The 22,227-nt window shown below is 36.6% G+C and overlaps 1 protein-coding gene across 1 annotated transcript in view; it reads right to left on the bottom strand.

The window, feature by feature from the left end:
• The window catches only part of BTBD8 (BTB domain containing 8), a 67,707-nt gene that overhangs the window by 19,035 nt on the left and 26,445 nt on the right, over positions 1 to 22,227 (bottom strand). The window contains exons 3-12 of the mRNA XM_074961340.1: positions 20,016 to 20,296; positions 19,021 to 19,138; positions 12,810 to 12,899; positions 10,270 to 10,350; positions 8,327 to 8,423; positions 7,569 to 7,657; positions 7,226 to 7,328; positions 2,964 to 3,146; positions 2,043 to 2,180; positions 847 to 976 (exon numbers count right to left, since the gene is read on the bottom strand). Coding sequence (XP_074817441.1) covers positions 847 to 976; positions 2,043 to 2,180; positions 2,964 to 3,146; positions 7,226 to 7,328; positions 7,569 to 7,657; positions 8,327 to 8,423; positions 10,270 to 10,350; positions 12,810 to 12,899; positions 19,021 to 19,138; positions 20,016 to 20,296 — 1,310 coding nt within the window. The remainder of the gene's footprint in view (positions 1 to 846; positions 977 to 2,042; positions 2,181 to 2,963; positions 3,147 to 7,225; positions 7,329 to 7,568; positions 7,658 to 8,326; positions 8,424 to 10,269; positions 10,351 to 12,809; positions 12,900 to 19,020; positions 19,139 to 20,015; positions 20,297 to 22,227) is intronic.

The raw sequence follows: 22,227 nt of genomic DNA on the forward strand, positions 1-22,227 counted from the left end.
CATTAATAAAATATTTAGGATGTTTTACGTTTTACTGTGAATCAAAGGTGAGCTAATTTTAAAGAAAATTTAAATGAGTCTCAAATTTTTTCCTTTATAAAACTGCATTACCACAAAGCAAATATTCAACCAAGGCCCCGAAGCCATTTTCACTTCCACACCCTCAAAATTTCATTCCACATATTTGAAAATACAGAAACATTCAGAGCACAAACTCCTTTTGTTTAAAGCTGAAGTACTGCCTCTTAAAATTTTAAGAGATCACTATGCAGCTTCCTGGGGGCTCTCTGCAGCAACACATACAGTATCACAATACCAATCAATTGTGAAGTCAAGCCGTCTACATTTATTCACAGTCCACATGAGATGGATGTTATGCAAGAGATATACAATCTGTATACATTAATATGAACAACTGGTTAAGAAAGAAACTGAATTCACAGAATTAGTAATCTGCTTTGTGCAGATTAAAATCTTCTATAATGCTTATCTGCTTAAAAATGGAGATAGATAATGGTTTCTTTAAGCCTACTGCAATATTTTTAATAATTTAGAATAGTTGCAAACAAAAGTAGACTTAACCTACATATAAGGTTTCCATTTTTCATATCTATAAAAATAAAAACCAGGAAAATATTCACAGAACTCACTGTTAAATAATTTCCAGGCATGAAGCTAGCTAAGCATATTATCTTTGCTTTCATTTATAAAATACTTCCTTAAAAGCAAGAGCATCACAGTTTTAAGTATGCTACAGCTTGTTACTAGCCCCCAACACTACCAACATTTTTAATATTAAGGACCCTATTATTATGCAATGATAGCTGTTCTTGATTGCTTGCATACCTGCTTGTATTTTCTCTTGATGATCTGGTCTCATCAGCTTCCAGCTTTCTGTGTGACGAACAGCATAAAAAGACTGAACCAGGAAGATCCACAGCTTATCACGCAGAGCCTGGATCTTGCACGTAAAACCCTGTGTTCAAGTAACAAATCAGCAGCTGGCGAGAGGCACATTGTCATAGCAACCAGTCATTATTCCTTTCAGAATCTACTTACTCCCTAAGATAGATCAATGATGTCATCATTTATATTTTACAATAACCTAGTAGATGTAGATGCTGTTTATGAGGGCTTATTGTCGTCCCCTTCACCCCACCATAATTTTATACAGTTTGAAACTAAGCCACTCCCACAGAAGCTAAAGCATCACAAGCCACCACATTCCTTTTTTAAATTAATCCTTTCAGAGCTTTTTACTATCAGCTCTGTCACTACAAGGTCAAATTCTCTGGGGGACAAAAATGTATCTGATTAAATTTTCACACTCTTACTGAGTAAGTCTATAATAGCACTTGATTGCAGTAGTTTAAGAAAAGATTTAAAATTTTTTGCAGGTAACATTCAATATCAGTATCATCCACATGTCACTCATGACATGACAGTCAATTTTTATTTAAAATTTATTATTTAGATTGTGGTAGCACCCAGAACATGGTAGCACTTTCCAGAAACATAGGAAGATGCAGTCCTTGCTCCGAAGAGTTTGCTTGAAAAAAAGCAAACGCAACCCTCGTATTCAAGTGTTTTTTTAAAGTAAATTAATTAAAAATAAACTCTGTCCCCCAGAGTAAATTTAAGGTTATTTAATTTTTAAATATTCTTGCTCGGTCACATATTTACAATGGTAGTGAACATTAGTAGTGCCTTCCCACCCATGATGTTATTAGGTATTGCTGCTAGCCTGTAACACTTAGTGTTGCCACAGGCAGTGCTAAGTACTTTTTTTTTTTTTCCTTTTTCTTTTTTTTTTAATGTTGCTATACACAAATGCCAGTAGGTCCTGTGTTTTCAACAGGACTTTGCACAGGTGTGAGGGACAGCCTGCATGGATCCAGCTGCAGTACTGGGGTCATAGAGCCCAAATTGCATAACTTGATTTGAACTCCTACACCAAAAAAAAAAAAAAAAAGGTTACAGGTTTAAAATAACGGAATAAGTGTTGTGAGCTATTCTTTTTCTATTAATACTGAAAAGCCTACCATTTCCGTCACATTTGTGGAGCTCAACAAAGTATTCACAGCTATAAGAAGAAAGCAACTATTTTCAATGCTAATGTTTTTCTCAATTGCTTTTAAAACTTGTTCTAGAAGATCAGGTTTGCTGCTCATTGCCTGTGCCTAAGGAAACAATGAAAAGGGAATCATTTAAAATAAATGTGTATTTCATATGCAAAAAACACCACCCAACAGAAAGTGATCACTGGGACTTTGGTGTTCAGTGTTTCCCATTTATTCATTCCACCTTTCACTCCACACAAAAAAGGTGCTACAAATATTTTTGAGATCTCATCATCGAGCCAAAAAAAATCTTAGGAAGAAGCAGCTGGTGCTGAATTTATAGCTGAATACAAATCTGAAGAAAAAGGGCAGTTTTGATATATCCATTTTTAATTGTTGATGCATCAGAGCATCATTAGGGAAATGCAGTGCTGGGTAAAATTAGACAAGCTTTTACCAGGAAACACTGCAGGGAACTCTTTCAATTAACCCTTAACCCTTAGCAGTGCTGCACATTTACAACTCAAAAAGTCAATGGACATTGTGGCATGCCCGTGCTGCTACCTTGGACTTTGGTCCTATACATGCTTATGGTGTGTTTATGCATGTGCTTAACTTTACACACAAGAGCAGTCCCACACAAGGGACTCCACGCTTGCTCAACTTGAAGTAACTGTACATAGGATCAGAGCCTTAATTTTTTCAAATTAATTATGCCCTAATAACTGACCCCTGCCCTAATATTACATTCTTATGTAAACGTATTTGTAAAGTGACACTGAAATCATTCTGAATAAGTTAACAGCCTAAGTTGTTGGGAAGAACCCACCCCCGTACAAGAAAGTGTAATAATACAATGCATTTGTTTTGAAAAAAGTAGAACATAACTCATGAGCATTTTACCTGCAAGAAAATATGAAAACTTTCACTCTCTATTATATGAGGGAAGTTTGTTACAATAAATGTTATGCATTCTTCTTGAAGCCTAGATGCCAAGGCCAGAGCCGTTTCAGACCATTTCACTTGGGGAAGACTACTGAGCAGCCAGTCACTTTCCATCAACAGAGAAGCTGCATTCTTGTGGTTCTTAAAATAAAAGCAATTAATATATATTAGAATATTTATCTATTAGAGTAGACATCCAAGAAAATGCTGTTTCTCAAATAGCTCCTATTCAGTTACTGAACACTTACACCATCATCCTACTAACTAAACTATAAATTTCACTTACCTTAATCGTATTTGGATTTTAATATTAGCATATTCCACTACCTTTTTTTTCAGTTTAATAAGTCTGGTGGGCTCAATTGCTTCTATTGTTCTCTGCTGATGCTGGGGAGAATGTTTTCATAATGGGATTTTATTATATTTTCCCTCTTTTCATCATTATATTTTGCTGCCTAGAGAGAAGGCAGATTCACAAACAAATGCCAAACACTAAACTAGTAAGTGGAATCTCACAGAAAAGTTAAACGGAAAGGATAATATTGTCATAAGAGAGTGTTGACATAAGGGGCAGGGAGAGTTCTAGGTGGCTGGGAGACATTGCAGGAGCCTTCCCCCAACCCTGTCTAATGAAGCAACTGTTGGACTTCACAGAATTTTATCCTCACTTAGCCTCCGCATCCCCAAGTTTTCCATAGGAAGGAGTGAGCTGATCCAGGTGGCATTTGTTCTAAACATAATTAGTTTCCTAATATTTCCTCCCTTTTAATTTAGCTACACTGTGATTTTGATGCTTCACAGCTAATCTAAGTACTTACATAGGCCTCATCACCAATGTCCATATCACCACCTACTAACACACACTTTAAAAGTAATTTACAATTTGTCATTATCTACCAAAGTAAAATAGATTAAAAGATCTATTATATGTGACCTGCCAGGTCAGTTGATAAATTATACAATATGTTCAATAAGCTTTATTATTTTTTCCCCTGTTATCTTGGTTTAAAAATGCTGCCAGAGGTAAACAGTGTTTTCTCCAAGCAGGGTCTTGTGTATTCTTCCTAATGGAAACAAAGTAGTAGTAAACCTGTAAAGTAATCAGAATTTCTAGTTCTCTTCACAATTTCCTAATTGTTATGGAAATGAGAGTTAATCATGAGAAAGCAAAGACAAATTAGTGAAAAACAATGTAGGAAAGAGAAAACATACTGATGGTTTAAAAAGCCTAAATTTGCTTAATCTTAGTTAGATTGCTATAGAAAAGCACTAAATTCAACTAAATACATGACAGAAAAGTGTTGCAAGTTCAAATTCACACTTACCAAGAAAGCTCAAATACTTTCAGCTCAGAGAAAGAAAAACACAGCATGTATTTTCTCTGTGTATATTTCAACTAGCAGTATACTTCCTGCGAGTCCTCGCTCAACTATTTTTATATTTGTTATGGGCAAAGCCTATTTTTCATATGTGCATATAAAAATAAAGGATTAGCATGCACTTAGGGTTTGAACTTGCTCCCACTGGCTCAATTACAAGCCTCTTTAATAGTGGAGGATCAGGTCTTCACTTACAAGATGAGGAGCATCTACCTCTTTCTTGCAAGGTCCTGAGTGCCCACAATGCCCATTAAGCACTTCCAGTGAAATATGAAACACCTCCACAGCATCCAGTTAAATCAGCATCTTACAGGACTGGGCCTATCTGCATTTTATTCCTCCAGACATAATCTATCTCTAGGGTAAGAGAGAACTGTGAATAACTATAGTTTTGTTCTAGGAGGAAGTTTCTTTTTCTTTTCTAAAAAATGGTTGCTTCCAAACACCTGTTTGTGACGCTACCAGGATAAGCACCCTTAATGTGGTTTTAAATGGCACTCATGCTTAGCAGTTTTTCATTTCTTGTACCAATCTTTGTGGCTTTTCACCAAAGAGTCTCTCTGCTGCAAGTCTACTTCTCCATATACCTCACACTCCTCTCAAGATTTGCTATACAGGAGCAAGAGAAACAGCTCAGTATTTTGGAAAACGTTTGGCTTCTATGCTGCCTTTAATGTTGTTTCAAATGAAAGCTCACAAAGCCAACAGAGATTCTACTCAAGCCCACACCTGTACAGTTTGGAAATTGTGCACAGCAGAAGAAAGCATTCCATTATTATATTTAATTGGCTTTTAAACTTAAAATGGCGAAGACTGACAGATGAAAGAACCAATAAGCTCAGATTTACAGACCGGGTGTAACTGTTAAAAAGTACTATGCACAGTATAGAAAGTTTTTTGTAAAATATAATAGCTCAAGTAAAATAAATATCTATAAATATTAGACTGTTTTGCCAAGCAGCCTTAATATTTTTGCAGTTTTTAAAATGTGCAAAACCCCATAAACCACTAGAGAATTTTCAGTCTCAGGAAATGTTGGGAATAGATGCCAAATAGGATTTTGGGAGGCAGAAAGAGAGTGGAAGAGGCGTGTTGATTTATTTTTCAACTCCATGATTGTGAAGCCTTACTAGACCTCATCTAAGAGGGACAGTCCAGAACTTTCAGCCCAGGAGGAACAGGATGGGGGCAAGATGGCTTTAAGCCACCTTTGTGTCCTCTCAATTCTGGCTGCTCTTGGGGCTGGAGAGGATTCCACAGGCCTGTCAGCTGCCCAGGATCACCCGATGGGCCTCAGCACTGCCCAGAATCTCTGTGGCACTGCATGCTGCAGCTCAACCCCTCCCACCTTGCCCCCAGCACACACCCTATACCAGGGCTTATGTGGGGGTCATCAGAAGACAACACTATGGTTGACTCTACAGTGCGTTCATGGAGAAACCATACCCAGCTGAAAACAGGTCTTTTAGAGCCTCTTTAACACTGTTTCAGCCCCTTTAGTCACTGTGAAGCAGCTAGAGTGGGGATGAGAATCTCATCCTAGGTATCATGTAACTTTTTGACAGAAAGATAGCTTTCAGGGTAAAAACTATCTATATTTCTTTGTGCTGTGATACAGTGCACATTCTAGCTCAAATTTTCAGCTTGCATAAATCGGATTTTAATCTAACCCACTAAATCAATCCAGATATTCATTCCATGAATACCAGAGTGGGAAATCTGCAAATTCGGGCAGTTCCAATCTGGAGCTGAATGTAAACACACATCACTAACAACAACTGGTAAGGTCTGAAGATGGATACATTCAGAGGTCATATCAATGTTGACCATTTGTAAAACAGAAGATAAAACAGCTTAATATTAAGCTTAGACAACCAAAAATTACAGACACTAACAATTTTGAGAGATTAGTTGCCTATACGTAAGGCTAAAATTTAGTCATGGGTATTTTTAATAAAAGTCATGTACAAGTCACAGACAATAAAAAAATTCATGGCTCTATGACCTCTCCATAATTGTACTATAAATACCCCAACTAAATTTTATCCGGGGGGGGGGAGTGTGGGGGGGGGCGCTGCTTGCGGGGGGGGAAGGGGCTAGCAGCACAAGCTGTCGGGGGCCACCGAGCAGGGGCTACTCCGGCTGCCCCCTGTGGTAACAATCCTGCTGCTGCTCCAGTTGTCCCTGGTGCCAGCTGCTTGGGCAGCCCTGGGGTCAGCCACATTGGCTGCTGCAGAAGTCATGGAGGTCGCAGAAAGTCACGGAATCCATGACAGACACAGGCCCTACCTATACGTAGATGGCTAGTGACCACTCATTGATAGCCAAACACTTTCACCTGAAGCCTAGAGAAAAAAACACCCCAACCAACCACCTTATGCATAAGTCTCCAAATTAAAATTTGGGGTGTAATCCTCCTGGACCCATTAAGTCAGTGGTACAACTCCTACTTACTTCAATCAGGCCAGAGTTTTACCTCTGGTGTCTGGTATAAGAATTAACCTGACAATTACTACAATTGCTCCTTCTCTCTATTTGAATGTATAACGTTCTGTCAGAATACTGAATCTGATAAACTCCTCTTAAATGGCTATATTTTGGAGTCGTTTGAGATTTGCCATCATCATGTGTTCCATGAAACATCAGTGTGACTGTATTTGCATATCAATGTTTGTTCTTGTGTTTTCATTTATATAATGATTTTTCATTTACTATGATTAATATACTATACATTTAATAAGGCCTGTTTAATATTAATTGACTTTTTAATTCCTTTGCAAAGCTAAATAAGCACAATTTTAAAGTAACATACATGTAAGTACTCACTATGTACATACTTACCAAAGACTGAATCATCACAGTAAGACAGTTGTTCTGAAGCTCAGTGGGTAAACTGGCAAAGCTCCTCTCTGACCAACACTTCACAAAATGTTTTCCTATCCATCTGTTAAAATAAGAGTTTTACTTACCTAAATAAGGACCCGACATTTTATAAAACTATTGTTGTAATATCTTCACCTCTGCTAACATAAATAACCCCCAAGAGTTTTCATGGAAAAACTAGATTAAAATATGAACTTTAAGTTCCTCCCAAAATTATGTTCAGTCTGTCAAAACATATTAATTTAAAGAATGAACAGTGAAAATGGACAGCATAAACCATAATGCATTTTATTTCACTTACTTCATGCAAGCAGCATAAAGATTCTCAACTTCCATTAAATGAGCAATAGCCAGGCATTCTAGCACATGTTGCCGCCTTCCAGGAATAGGCTAAAATTGTGAGAAAATAATCATACTTACTGTACATTCTGACTTATAGAAACCATGCAGATATACAAGTCTTCAGTTTAGCCTGAAACATTGTCAGTGACCAGAATATTTACATTTGTGGGAATTTATGCATAATGGGACTACTCCTGCTTCCACTGAAATCAGTGCAACGTTGCAGGGCTGGGCCTAATATATGGACACATTCAACTCAAAAATCTTGAATTTTCAACTTTCAATTTTCAGTTGAACAGAAATACCTGAAAAATATACTTCCATGACACCTACTACCCAAGTATGCAACATGTCTGTATACAACCCCCAACAATATAAAGCTACATGACAATGGCTAACATTCTAAGGAATTTAATATAAGTTTAACTGATATAGTGGAATACTGCATTTTTTCTACTATGGTTTACAAACTGTGCCTACTTCATTGTTGTTATACAAATAGGTACTTGACCCTGCAGGCCTTATTTCCATTAGTAATCCCATTTAACTTGATGGAATTACGCAGAAGAGAGTAGGAACTGCAGACCCCTAGTAACAGAATGATTCTTTGTTGTTAAACATCTCAGGAATCTGACTTACAAAGAAGAATTACATTTCTTCCCCCCCACAGGCATTTTGGCTCACATAGTAGTATAAAACTGAAAGATATACACATACCTTTTGAAAAAAATTGCAGTAGTCTCTTTTGAGAATATAGATAGCTACTTCTTTCAGTCCGTCTAGCCCATACATATCAGCAATGCTGAGTATTCGACTGAAGTGAAAGCAGTAATGATAGGAATCATAAAATCACCATACAACCTGGCAGTTCACATTTTTGCTTACAAGACAGTTTACAATCCAAATGACCTCCTCCCAACCCTTTTTTTCTTCTCAGTCAGAAGTTTCTATACACCACTGTGTATTGAATAAGTATAAAGCACATGGTACATGTCTAGAACAGTGTTTTTCAACCTGCGGTCTGCGAACCGTTGGAGGTCTGCAGACTGTCTAAGATTTGCAAAGAAGTCAGCACCTTCATTCAAAATTATTTAGGGGTCTGCAAATGAAAAAAGGTTAAAAAACACTGGTCTAGAATGTTCCAAAATACAGTCTTCAAACAGAAACAAACTTAGCTAAAAAAAAAAATCCCTACAAGTAACACAGAGTAACCCTCTAGAGCTGCTTGCTGAAGCTCACAGAACTTCTTACAGGGCTTTCAGAACCTCTCCATTTTGAGGGCAAGTGCTCTTTTCTAGTTGCTGCAGTAGGATGATTTAGGCATTTCATGGCTGCCCATTACAAGGGTTATAAATGATGTTACGGGTTATGTAGTCTGGCATCTGAAAATTACATCACTTCCAAATAAGAGTCACTTCCAAATAACAGAAAAGCATAGTAAACAAACTACTAATTTTGTAAAATAATTAATACCTCTATGATATGGCCCATTCCAGGCAAGGATTTGTAGGGGACATTTTAAATACAATTCCATGTCATCTTGGGGGAATAAGCTTTGAACAACAAATGATTTTCACTATTCAGAAATTATGTTCTTGACATCTACTAGCATACTTAAGAACAGCTTCTATAGAACGGATTACAGCGAATATTTCAAAACTCTTCTTTACTGGTTTGTGATCCTGATACTGTAATATTGTATGTTAGTAACATCCAACCAGCAAATGTAAGCATGCATCTAAGTTTATGAACAAACCCAGAAATCTTAAACCACTCCACTACAATTTAATAGACACGGAATCCCTAATGAGAAACAGAACTAGTGCAATTCTACAGAAAAGAATTGGGGGCGAGCAGATTACATAGGAAATCAACCCAGAGTGTGTGTACACTTGTACGCTGTGAGCTATGTAAAACAGCTCCAATCGGTGCAAGCACTGAGGAACATTTTGGGAGTGGGCCCAGTGCATCCATGATTTTGCAGATGCCAAAATCTCCTTGCTGGGGGGCATGCAATGGCTGAATTAGCAGCCATGGAGTGGCTCCAACACAGCCTACTACCTTCATGGATGAGTTCTATACCATTCCCAAGACCCACAGATTTCCCTAGGGTTGTTTACACCAGCTATACACTGGGGAGAGGGTTTAGACCAAACATTTTAAAAAAGATTGCCTCCAAGTATTTCATGTTACTGTTCAACTACTTTCTGTGGATCTATTATTTTACAAACAATGGGACATCTCACTAGTTCAAAAAGTTCTTTCAAATATTACGTTCTAAATATTTGTTACAAAGTATCATCTCACTTTGTCCATATTGTTCTAAAAGCTGAGTAAAAACAGAATGTACAGCACAAAGTGTCAAATTATTTTAGCATAAAAGACTATGCTGTTTGTTTTCCAAACATTTTTCTCCCCATATAATTTTCTATAGGGCTGCTGGTCCACCTTTTCCAGTAGCTGCTGAATAAACAACACGATCTATCTAAAAATTATATTATTTTTGGAATTTCTTCAAAATATGTTTAGGTGCAGTGATCATTACATTTGACACCTTTGTCTTATTTATACTACATGATGCATTTTCCATTTGAATTTGAACTGAGAAAAAGCAGAATAGGCATGAAGTGCAATTAAAAATAATAAAAGTTGACATATACCTAGCATCAGCTTTGTTTGGGAAGTCCAGCATTCCTCCATATATAAAATACAATATGACATTCATTTCTACTTGGTTTATGCTGCAAAACAGAAAGGAAAATCACTACAAGAGACATGTTCAAAAGAAAATCCATTGCTGACATTTTATAAAATGGTTCAGAAGGTTGATGTGTCATCTGGTCATATGAAAAATTATGGAAAGGAAATGAACTAATAAAATTAAAGAGACAAGGTTGATGAGGTAATATCTTTTATTGGACCAACTTCTGTTGGTGAGAGATCCAAGCTTTTGAGCTTACACAGAGCTCTTCTTCAGCTCCAATTAAAGATATAACCTAATCCACCTTGTCTGTCTAATACCCTGGGACTAACACGGCTACAAATACACTGCATATAATAAAATTAAAGCAGTTTCCAAGTTTAATCTATGGCACTTCAGTTTGTGAGTAACTTCACTAATGTGAGTAGTCCAACTGAAGCTTCATAATGCTAGCAGCATTTGTGATTGAAGTTATAACCTGGCTAAAATTACTTGTTACTGAGATTTATAGTGGTTCTCTAAACTCGAGATTATTTTTACTAACATTTGTGTGTTCAAGCAACGTATTTTCATCTTCTTAAGACATATCACTAGAAAACACTCCATTTTTTATGTTAACTGTATATGTTTAAAAAACAATTTTAGAATAAGAATTTAGATTTATGGATTTCTTAAATCTAAGAGTATATTTAAACTTTTACTTTTCATAAAAATGTATTATCATTTGCACTGTGATAGTAAAAAGTCAGATCTCAAAATATTTAGAAAGTTTCTATGGGCTTGATCTTCCACCATTATAGATAATGGGAGTTTTACCATCAAAATCAATGGAAGAAGGATTTATATTGGTGAACACAATTTTCAGAATAATTACATTATTGTATTAATCCTAATCTCAAGGTCTAATTCCCAAAACACGCAGGTGCCATGCCCATTAGTGTAAATGGGAACTACTCACATATATTAATAAGAGACCTCTTAAAACATTAAACATGTTGAAGCAACAGACAGTGATGACTAAAAACAAAGAACAAAATTGGTTGCAACATGCTAAGCAGCAAAATCAACACAGTTGTTTCTCTCTACATTAGCACACAGGATAGCCATAAAAACAGCAAGAAAAGGTTTCCCTGCTGTCTTGACAGCTGTTATCTTAAGCAGCATTTTTATTATTTCAGAATAAGCCATATGCACTTTATTCATAAGTGTTTATAAAGACAGCATGAAAATCTGCACAAAGCAGAAGACTGAACTTGAAAAGGTAGTAGTAGTACAATAATGGATCTGGTTAGCTCTTGGAAACCACAAGATATTATTTAGACTTAAACGTGCTTGTAAAAAGATTAAACAATATTCAGGAGAAAGTCTTTACTAAAAAATTCCTTAGCTATTCAGAAAGATGGAGATGAATTACTGGGGGTAGGATGGGGGCAAGGTACAAAAATTATACTTTGTCATTTGATTTTTTTTAAAATTCACTATATAGCATAAAAGATATACAACTGAGAAATATATAACAATGCTTTAGGAGTTTAAAAAAATAAAACAAGTCAAAACAAAACCTTTGTCATGATGTCACAGAAATGTTATTAAAATAGGAAATTTAAAATGAGGAAAAACTAGGGGAGGATTGCTCGGTCATACCATTTATATCAAGACAAAGTTTATACATGTTCTAACGCTCTATAATGTGCATGGTTCTTTGTAAAGAAAAGTGGGTCTGAATGACCTGAATGCCATATTAGTTTCCATTAGTTTAGAGAGCATCAGGGTTAGTGTACATTGGGTACACTTTGTAATGCAGTATTGCATATTATGTGATAACAGCTACTAATATTTAATGGAAATTATATATACAATTTTTGAGGTGTTGAAAGAAACAGAACTGACATCCCCAGAGACATCAAAGTCCCTGATTTATCCATACAATATGTAATAAGACTCAAGAAGAGTTTTATTTGCTATACACTAGCAGCAATATTGTTCTGAGCACTTGTGGACAAAATGTTTCCAGCCATGATTCAATTTCCTAGTGTACAATGATCCTGAATTACACTTGTTAAAAGTGACCTACAAACTGAATAGTTGATCTGCTTTTATATCCTAAATGTGCATCCTAAAGAGCTATGAAAATTTATGAGACAGCTCAGCCATTTAGGGCACATTTTTGTGGCACACGTGAGGTTAAATAGAAGAGGAGTGAAAAAACTTTCATGTAGGCTGTGGGACACTAAAATGTAGATTATGGAAAAGGATGAAGTTGATGAATGCTCCCCCTTTCTTCCCCCAACTGATAAATTTAAGAGAAACATCAAAACCACTGTATTCTACTAACAAAGTCAAAATACTACTCCAGAAATTTATTAAATTGAAGAGAAAAAAAAAGTATCACAGCAGATTACTATGAATTGCTTTGTATGTAGCATGGTTGCTGCATATTTGCAGTGATTTTAAATTGCCTACCTTTGCTCCCATATGACTTGCAAAAACTATGCTTACCCTTGAAGAGTGATGTGCTCTTGGGAGCTTTCAGCCCAACTTCCACTCAGCATAGCAGCAAAGTAACTAGATCTGGCACATAAAATGGCCCTGAGAGGGAAAAAATTAAATATTTGTATTTAGTGAAATAATGTTTATTACAAGAAAAATCTTAGATGAGATCAATTCAGATCTTTGCCCCTGACACATCAAGGTATCTGTGCACTGCATATCTTTTTCTCCCAGTATCTTTGGCAACTAATCTGAGGATGTTATAATAATGAGGAAAATTAATACCACTCTGAAAGTTCTCAGTTAAAGCTAATTTCTAGTACACCTTTAGTATTCACATAAAACAGAAGAAATAAATTGCCGCAAGACTTACCTGTTCCTCCAAAAGAGAAAGTGGAATAGATCTGTCAGACACAAGTTTGCAACTTTTATCATATTACAGTGTAACACTACATTCAAATTATTTATATAACAACACTTCAGACAGTTAAGTCCTGGACCTCTTGCTGATACTTATAGTATACTGATTTTAACAAAGAAATGTTTACGAAAGATATAGCTAAAGCTTCAGTCATTCCAGAGTAACTACCCATCTCCTAGCAAAAGGTAAGTTTCAGTCTATTCTGATATATTAGTATGTTCCAGCAAAATAGAGTGTGCTTCTTACATGAACACATGAGAAGAGCTATACTTTATTTTCGGGCTATCAAAAGATTAAAAAAAATTAATCGTGATTAATTGCACTGTTAAACAATAAGAAAATATCATTTATTTAAATATTTTTTGATGTTTTCTACATTTTCAAATATATTGACTTCAATTACAACACAGAATACAAAGTGTACAGTGCTCACTTTATATTTATGCTTGATTACAAATATTTGTACTGTAAAAACAAAAAACAGCATTTGCAATTAATCTAACACAAGTACTCTACTGCAACCTCTTTATCATGAAAGTAGAACTTACAAATGTAGAATTATGTACAAAACAATAACTGCATTCAAAAATAAAACCACGTAAAACTTTAGAGCCTACAAGTCCACTCAGTCGTACTTGTTGTTCAGCCGATCAAGTTTGTTTACATTTGCAGGAGATAATGCTGCCCGCTTCTTATTTACAAAGTCACCTTAAAGTGAGAACAGGAGTTCGCATGGCACTTTTGTTGCCGGAGTCACAAGATATTTACGTGCCAGATGCACTCAACCACCATTCCAGAGGATATGCATCCATGCTGATGACGGGTTCTGCTCGATAAGAATCCAAAACAGTGCGGACCGAAGCATATTCATTTTCATCATCTGAGTGAGATGCCACCAGCAAAAGCTTGATTTTCTTTTTTGGTGGTTTGAGTTCTGTAGTTTCCGCATCGGAGTGTTGCTCTTTTAAGACTTCTGAAAGCATGCTCCACACCTCGTCCATCTCAGATTTTGGAAGACACCTCAGATTCTTAAACCTTGGGTTGAGTGCTGTAGCTATCTTTAGAAATCTCACATTGGTATCTTCTTTGCGTTTTGTCAAATCTGAAGTGAAAGTGTTCTGAAAATGAACATGTGCTGGGTCACCATCAGAGACTGCTATAACATGAAATATATGGCAAAATATGGGTAAAACTGAGCAGGAGACATACAATTCTTCCCTAAGGAGTACAGTCACAAATTTAATTAATGCTTTTTTTTTTTTAAACGAGCGTCATCAGCACGGAAGCATGTCCTCTGGAATGGTGGCTGAAGCAAGAAGGGGTGTATGAATGCTTAGCATTTCTGCCATGTAAATACCTTGCAATGCCGGCTACAAAAGTGTCATGCGAATTTGCCTGTTCTCACTTTCTGGTGACATTGTAAATAAGAAGCGGGCAGCATTATCTCCCCTAAATGTAAACAAACTTGTTTGTCTTAGCGATTGGCTGAACAAGAAGTAGGACTGAGTGGACTTATCAGCTCTAAAGTTTTACATTGTTTTTTTTGAGAGCAGTTATGTAACAAAAAAAAATCTACATTTGTAAATTGCACTTTTACGATAAAGAGATTGCACTATAGCACTTGCTTGAGGTAAATTGAAAATACTATTTCTTTTGTTTATAATTTTTACAGTCCAAATATTTGTAATAAAAAATAATATTAAATAAGCACTGTGCACTTTGTATTCTGTGTTGTAATTGAAGTCATTATATTTGAAAATGTAGAAAAACATCCAAAAATATTTAATAAATTTCTCTTGGTATTCTATTGTTTAACAGTGTGATTAAAACTGCAAAAAAATCACAATTATTTTTTTTAGTTCATTGCATGATTTAAGTGTGATTAATCAACACCCTACTTTATTTCCTTCTAGTCTATAATAGCCTACATTCCCAGGCTCAGAAGCAAAATAGGGAGTAAAACAGTGTGTTTGATTTATTCCTCTTCTCCCATAAAACAAACCAAATCATTCATCCAGTTCAATATCCCATCTCCAGCAATGCCCACGTGCTTCAGAGAAAAGTATAAAAAGCCCCATAATATAATTAGCTGTGCAATACTAGATTATTTGAGTGGGAGTAGAGAGGTAGAAAGAGCAAGCAAGCAGTAAGAGAGAGGAAATTGCTTCCTGACCCCAACTCATGATTAGGGTACACTCTGAAGTACAAGGACTAGCTTTTATATATTTTATCTTAGCTAGTATAATTGTGGATGATTTTCTCATTCATATTAATTTCTTATAGTTTGACATTAACCTTCAAATTTGAAAGTTACTTTGCTTCAGTTACATCTTTTTGCAGAAAACACAATACGTTACACACTATATAAGAATGGTATTTCCTTTTATTTACATTATAATTTGTTGACTTTTAAATTATATGAAAGCACTCTTGTTCTTGTACAGGATAAAGAAAGAAGCAGCATACAATTTGCCTTCTCTTCCCCTGTCAGTTTATATACTGGTATCTCTCTCATATGGTTTCTTTTTTCTCCAATATGTCCAATCTACAATCTCTCTCCCATTCCTCCCACAAGCCAGCCAGCAATATTTAAGCTTTCCTGGTATCCTCCTAATCTGAATTAAATAGGTCAACCCCTAAATCCAACAAGGATGCTGTAATAGACCAAAACAGCCCTGAGCATGTGAAAGTGAATTCTGAACATGTGACCTTCTCCTGCAAGCTAAATATATTGTCTTTGTTTTTGTCAATTCCCCTCCAAACAAGCTTCAGCAATGAGCAGGAACAAGGCTAAGCTGTGCTTTAGTATGATACTGAACATTTAAATAATGCATGTTAAATAAGATGGCTACCCAGTGAAAAAGTAGCATTATGATGTTATCTAAACATGCTATATTGGTGTCTCTTGTATGTGTTACAGTGTACATTTGTATAGGTTCCAGATGCATTTGATACAGAAACTAAACTTGCCCTTGGTTTCCTACTGCTATGGTCTGAGCCACACAGCAGTGTAAGTTGTTCAGTCTTAAGTATACAAGTCACAAGGGACTACAACCAAATGGCAGTTCTCTTGCAGTATTTGGGACCTAATTTTGTTACCCTCTCTCAAATAGTATTCCTTACTCGAAAAAATAGTCCATTGAAGTTAATGGGACTACCTGAGTAAGGAATACTCTCATGAGTAAAGATTGCAGGATGGGCCTTGAAATTGCCTGCAGTTTGAGGATATCACTTCTCATAATCTGGGATGATAAATAAAACTCACTGCTATCTACACTGCAATTATACCCAAAGTTACCTTTCCCTGACTCACTTTAAGACACCCTCTACTGTTCAAATCTCTATATAATACTGAACCAATCTGCCAATTTTCTTGTGTCTGTTTCAGAACATCCCAGTTTTCCTCTTCTCTGCTGATATGATGCACTGCCAAATTTTCTGATGTTGGCTAGACTGGATACATTGCTCCTGGCAAGATAATGGCCTGGACTGAAACAGCTCTTGCAGATGGGTTTGTTGTTTTTTGAGGTGCGGGTGGAAGGGCAGATTCCTTCTTGCATTAAAATTTCTTTTGCTCTATGAAAATGAGAACGTCTTTTTCTCAGTTCTACATCATCCAAAGAGAAGCAACCTACATAAACACCGTTTCAGACATGTAGCATCCAACATAACTTTAAAAACAAACAAAAAAACCCCCACCACATTCCCATATCTCCTGTAGTAAATAAAATAATCAGACTTGCTACATTAAATGGATATTTTCCCCTGTTTCCACTAGTCTCACTTGGTAAGAGATTAGAAAACAAGACTTTTTTTTCTATCCTAACTCTCTCAATTATATATGTAAAATACTAATGAAATGCAAGCAAAATGGAAAATTGTTCCAAACTGAAAAATATTATCTGGATTTATGCCTGCCTTCAGGACAAATCAGAAGAGATTATTGGCTTTTTCAAATACCTATGAGAAAGATGAATACTCAGAAAGTCATCTTGTTCACTTTACTACTCTTTATTTGTACACTGCAAAAAAAGTAATGCATCAAAAATGTAAAAACCCACAGAGAGAGAGAGAGAGAAAAAAAATCAGCTTTGACCAATAGGTGGAGTGCAACACAATGAGCTGACTGACTTAGGTAAGCCGCATGCGTGATCAAGGGAAACACTTTGCCGATGGTGTTCTACACAGATATTCTATGATAGTAGATAATCTGTAACAAATTTGGGGCTCCTATCTCAATAACTTAACCCTACAGGTGAGCCACCTCTCTTCCGCAGGGAGGTGCCAGTCTTTCCCCTTTGCAGTGAAAGACTTCAGCAGCAGAGAAAGGATCTGACGGGAGACAATGGAGAAAAACGCCTGCTTCCCCCTGCCAGACACTTTCACCGACACATGCACCTGTACACTGCAGTGAGAACACAGCTTGCTTTTCACTGCAGCACGTAGCTACACATACATTCATGCTGCTGCCAGTGGTGTGCAGTGCAGACATAGCTTTACATTCATATCTTCCAGAACTCAGGTTGCTCTGGATGCATGGGCCATATTTTCTATATCATTCAAGCAACCCTTCTGCACCATTCTGGCTGTGTAAAGGGGCCATAAAAGAGTCACATCTCCCTATCATAGGTCTGACCTTAGTTTTCATGTCTCTTATGCTACCTCCATTTCCCTGTAGCCTCTTGCTATGGGGGAAGCTCAGGAATATGTATGGAGGTTGTGGCTTTCTAAAACATGCCAATTAGCTCTTTTCCAGCTTCCTACTTCAAAACCAACCATGGAAAATTGGACCCCATCACAGAGAATCTAACCTAACCTAACCAGGGATTTCCCAACTTGTGTGCAACTAACAATCAGAACAGCAGGGACAGAGTCCAGTGGTTACAGCTTGATATTTTTCTCCAGAAAGTTATAAATTGTCTGAAAACAGGAGAGAATGGCCATCTCAGCTTTATCTACTGCAACATGATAGTCCTAAATGGTTCTTAAGCAGAGTGATGATTTCTGGGTTACCAAGGGCTGGTAACTCTCTTGAGACAAGGAGACAACATTCACCTCTGCTTCACTAAAGTGGTTACTGTTCTCTTGTGGACAGGTAACAAGGGGAGGAAAAAATGGAAATGGAATCTTCAGGGCTCCAAAGACCTTTCCTTTCCATCCCAGGAGGTTTCTGTTTATTTGGGCTAGTTTTATTAGGAATTAATTAGTATCAGTTGACTTGTAGATTTATTTATTTATTTTGACAGCATAGATTTGTTTACAAGCAGGGCTTTGGAGCTGTGCTCCGGCTCCGCTCCAGCTCTAGGCAAAAACCTGCAGCTCCACTGCTCCAGAGCTGCTCCACTTCTGGGCTCTGCTCCAAAGCCCTGTTTACAGGATTTCAAGTTGTAACACTGTGCTGTATTTAGCTTTCTTAACTGGTTTTATTACAATAAATATATTGCAGCCTAATTCTACTTTAATTTATACTAGAATGCACCTAAAGTAAAAAACACAGAGCTACAGTATTAAAAACATGTTACATTTTCTCTTAAGACTTAAGTTATCACAAGAACGACAGCTGTAATCACGAGGAAGCACTTCAGTTACTACAAAAATACTACTGGTCTCTGTGGTGAAACTAGCAAAGCCATTATAGTAGCTCTAACAGTACAAAATAATATAAAGACATCATGTTAAGAATACTTTATTATATTAAACCTATAGAGCAACACAGCTAGGTAACATTAACAGTGTTTTATACAGAAAGGGTTGCTGGTGACATAGTTTACATTCTAAATTCATTACTTATTTAAATACCTGTGAGCCTGAAACTGGTTGCCTTCTATCCAAATATTAATATCTGGACAACAACATTTCTTGTAGAGCATCATTAAGTCTTCTCCTAACCCAGATGCGGTTTCTAGTTCAGAATTACCTGTAAATGGGGCGAAAGAGTTATTTATTTCTTCCAATTTATACTAGATTATTCTGAAGTTACAAACAATTTCAGGCATCTGAAACAAAGGATCTATCATACTAAAAAGACAACATATTTTATATCCATGCTACAGCTTTCACATGGGATAGTTTATTTCCTTCTGAAATGCACATTTGATGAAAGCCTTTTCAGTTAAACTTACTAGTAGTGGGGAATAACTTCTATGTGTTGCTCTTAACTGAGATATTGGGAGTTTTACCAGCTCCTGTTATTGCTGTATGTGAAGATGTATGTTGTTTGTTCCCTTTTCTATACAAACCATACATACAATTCAAGGAGATTGGTCTCTGAAGAAATTTAAGTTCACTTCTGCCATCAGAAACAAAGGCTATTAACTCCTTACAAAATGAAAAATGGATATTTACATTTGCCAACTTGCAGGACTATATGGAACTGACTTGGCCCTGCCCCCTCACCACTACGTGTACATGAAACACAGTGGAACCAGTGAAGTTCTGCAGGGAGGAAAAGGAAGGACCACCCAATATTGAAGCACTGTATCAAAGGGGCCTGGGCTTACATCTGCTGTAGCCCAGAAGAGGCATTGGTACCAATGTAAAATGCTCCTCTTCCTCAATGCCTACATTTTCATTCTGTGGCAGTATGAGTGCAAGGGATACAGTTTCTACCACATCCCTGTATGGTCCCTATGGAACACCCATTTACTCAGGGCATGAGGGAATGATCTGGGCCAAAGCAAAGAATAGTCATCTTGGTCTTGTTAGTGCAATAATAAACTTTACCCACAATTTTTGAACAAACCTACACTGGGGTTTAGGTAACTAGCAAAATCCAAACACAATTCTAACTTCACCTGGATTAGTTACATTGCCTTCAGCATCATTGGCTTCTAGAATTTCATCTTCAGTATTAGGTGAACAAACAACTTCTCTTTCTATGGATCCGTCCAGAAAATGCTGATTAACAGAAGTTCTTTTATCACTTCCAATGCATTTTACACCTGATATTTGAGTGTTCTGAAGACTACCAGATGTAAGGCTTTCATTTTCCTGTGTTTGTCTGGGCTCCAGTACTCTTTTCCTCAGAGTCTCTTCCTCAATTTCCCTAATGTTTTTATCAGACGAATATACAACCCTAGAAGAAGACACTGAAGTTTACTCATGTAAATTTTTCAAATGTTCCAAAATAACAGCTCGAAAACACATTTATATATTATGCTTAACAAGGCTTATATAGAGAAAATATTAAGAAAACAATTATTTTTGAATTGTATACTGAATATAAAAAAATCTTAGTAATTAAGAGAATACTTGAAAATGTGCAAAATCTGTGAAAATAAGTGTTGAAATATTTCTATAGCCCTGCACTAGTGCAGCCTTCAAAAGAACGCATCTGCATATCATGTAATTTACTCCCAGAATGCAAGGCTGTAGCACTGCATTTCTTTTTCTAACATTCCTTGGTAACTTACTTTCTTTGCTGCAGGGAGAAAAATCTTAAAAAGAAAATTTAAGACCACTCCATATCTTCTGTCTATCCCTATCATCCACTAGCAATAAGAGATCCCTACGGTACAAACTGGCCTCTCTTAACAGCCAATATTAAGAATGGCTGATTTATCTGTGCAGCTTAGCAGAACCAACAATAAAATGCACTCCCTCATGTTAGTCTCATCATTACATTTATAAAACTGAAAGGTAAAAAAATTCTAAGGAACACTGTAGTTACTAAAACACAAATGATTAGAAAGTCAGAAATTTAGTTTAAATTTAACTTCAAAGAAAACCAAGTGTATGTAAATACTCAGTTAATATCACACAAAAACCTCCCTCTTGCAATATCAGCCTTCCATTTTCCCTTCATACCTACTTTGTAAGATGTATTACTTTCAAATGAAGGACTTTATGGGTTTACAAAGTCCAAAGTGCGTAGCTGAGATACTTCACTAGTACAGTTGGGTTTCATACACATATCTTCAACATTAAGTTAGATACAGTAAGCTTTGCTAGTTTCATTTAAAAGCTATAGTTACATATCTGAGCTCAGGAGAGTCATACTTATAGATATGTTTACTTTGTGTTTAAACATCACTCACTCTGTGGCAAGTGGGATTTTTGTGAATATTAGGCAAATAAATATATTTGTCTAATCAGGAATTAAGTACATTTTTCTGCAGACTGTGTATAGCCTGGCCCTTGGCAAGCTGAGGAGATTGAAAACAATCCTTCTTAGGAAAAGGCCTATGTTTATAGACCTATGTCCTATGGCTGAGTGGAGTAGCTTCCCCTTCTGACAACTCCATAAATTATGATTAGGGTACATGTTAGTCAAGAAAAAATGAGAAACTGCAGAGGAGGAAAGGGGATGGAGGAGGCAAACTGGTACTGGGAGCAGCTAGCATTAAGGGAGCATGTGTCTGGACGAATCAAGGTTACAGTGGAGACCTTTTAAAGGTCAGTATGACTTCAAGCCCCTACCCCTCATGGATTTTTAAAATCTTCATACCTCAAGGTGCTTGCAGAGTTCCTAAACTCTGAAGCTCCTGATATTTATAGGGCTTTCCATCTTTGGATTGGGATGGGCTGAGGGACGGAAAGAAGAGTGGAAACAGCCTAAGAACTCTGCATACTTCAAAGAATGCCAGGGCTACAGGGTTGACTATGGGGAGCTGGCAACTTCCAGTGGAATACATTGAGCTTTCTTCCAACTTCACAGAATTACAGTTGGGCGCCTTGCACCTCTACAAGAAGTTAGGGTCTTTAACCTCCATATATTTCCCCAGTACACTGTGCTATCCAGGTCCTAATATCTACAGCTGTGGATCAAGGGCTCTGCTTCAGTACAGTTTAGGAGCTTCAAAGAGCAGAACCCCAATGATCTTTTGGAATTTTGTTGGATTCCATGATGTCATTCTAATAAATTTATTTTCTACATCTGAAGTAGGATAGATGTAGTCACAGAATCAAACAGCTTTCCAAATAAGCCTCATATAAAGTTATGTTAAAAAAAACATTTTGTAGCTAGGATTTGGCAAACAATAAGAAACATTAATCAGCACAGTTTGA

Source organism: Natator depressus, chromosome 8 (assembly GCF_965152275.1).
Source record: "Natator depressus isolate rNatDep1 chromosome 8, rNatDep2.hap1, whole genome shotgun sequence".
NCBI lineage: Eukaryota > Metazoa > Chordata > Testudines > Cheloniidae > Natator > Natator depressus.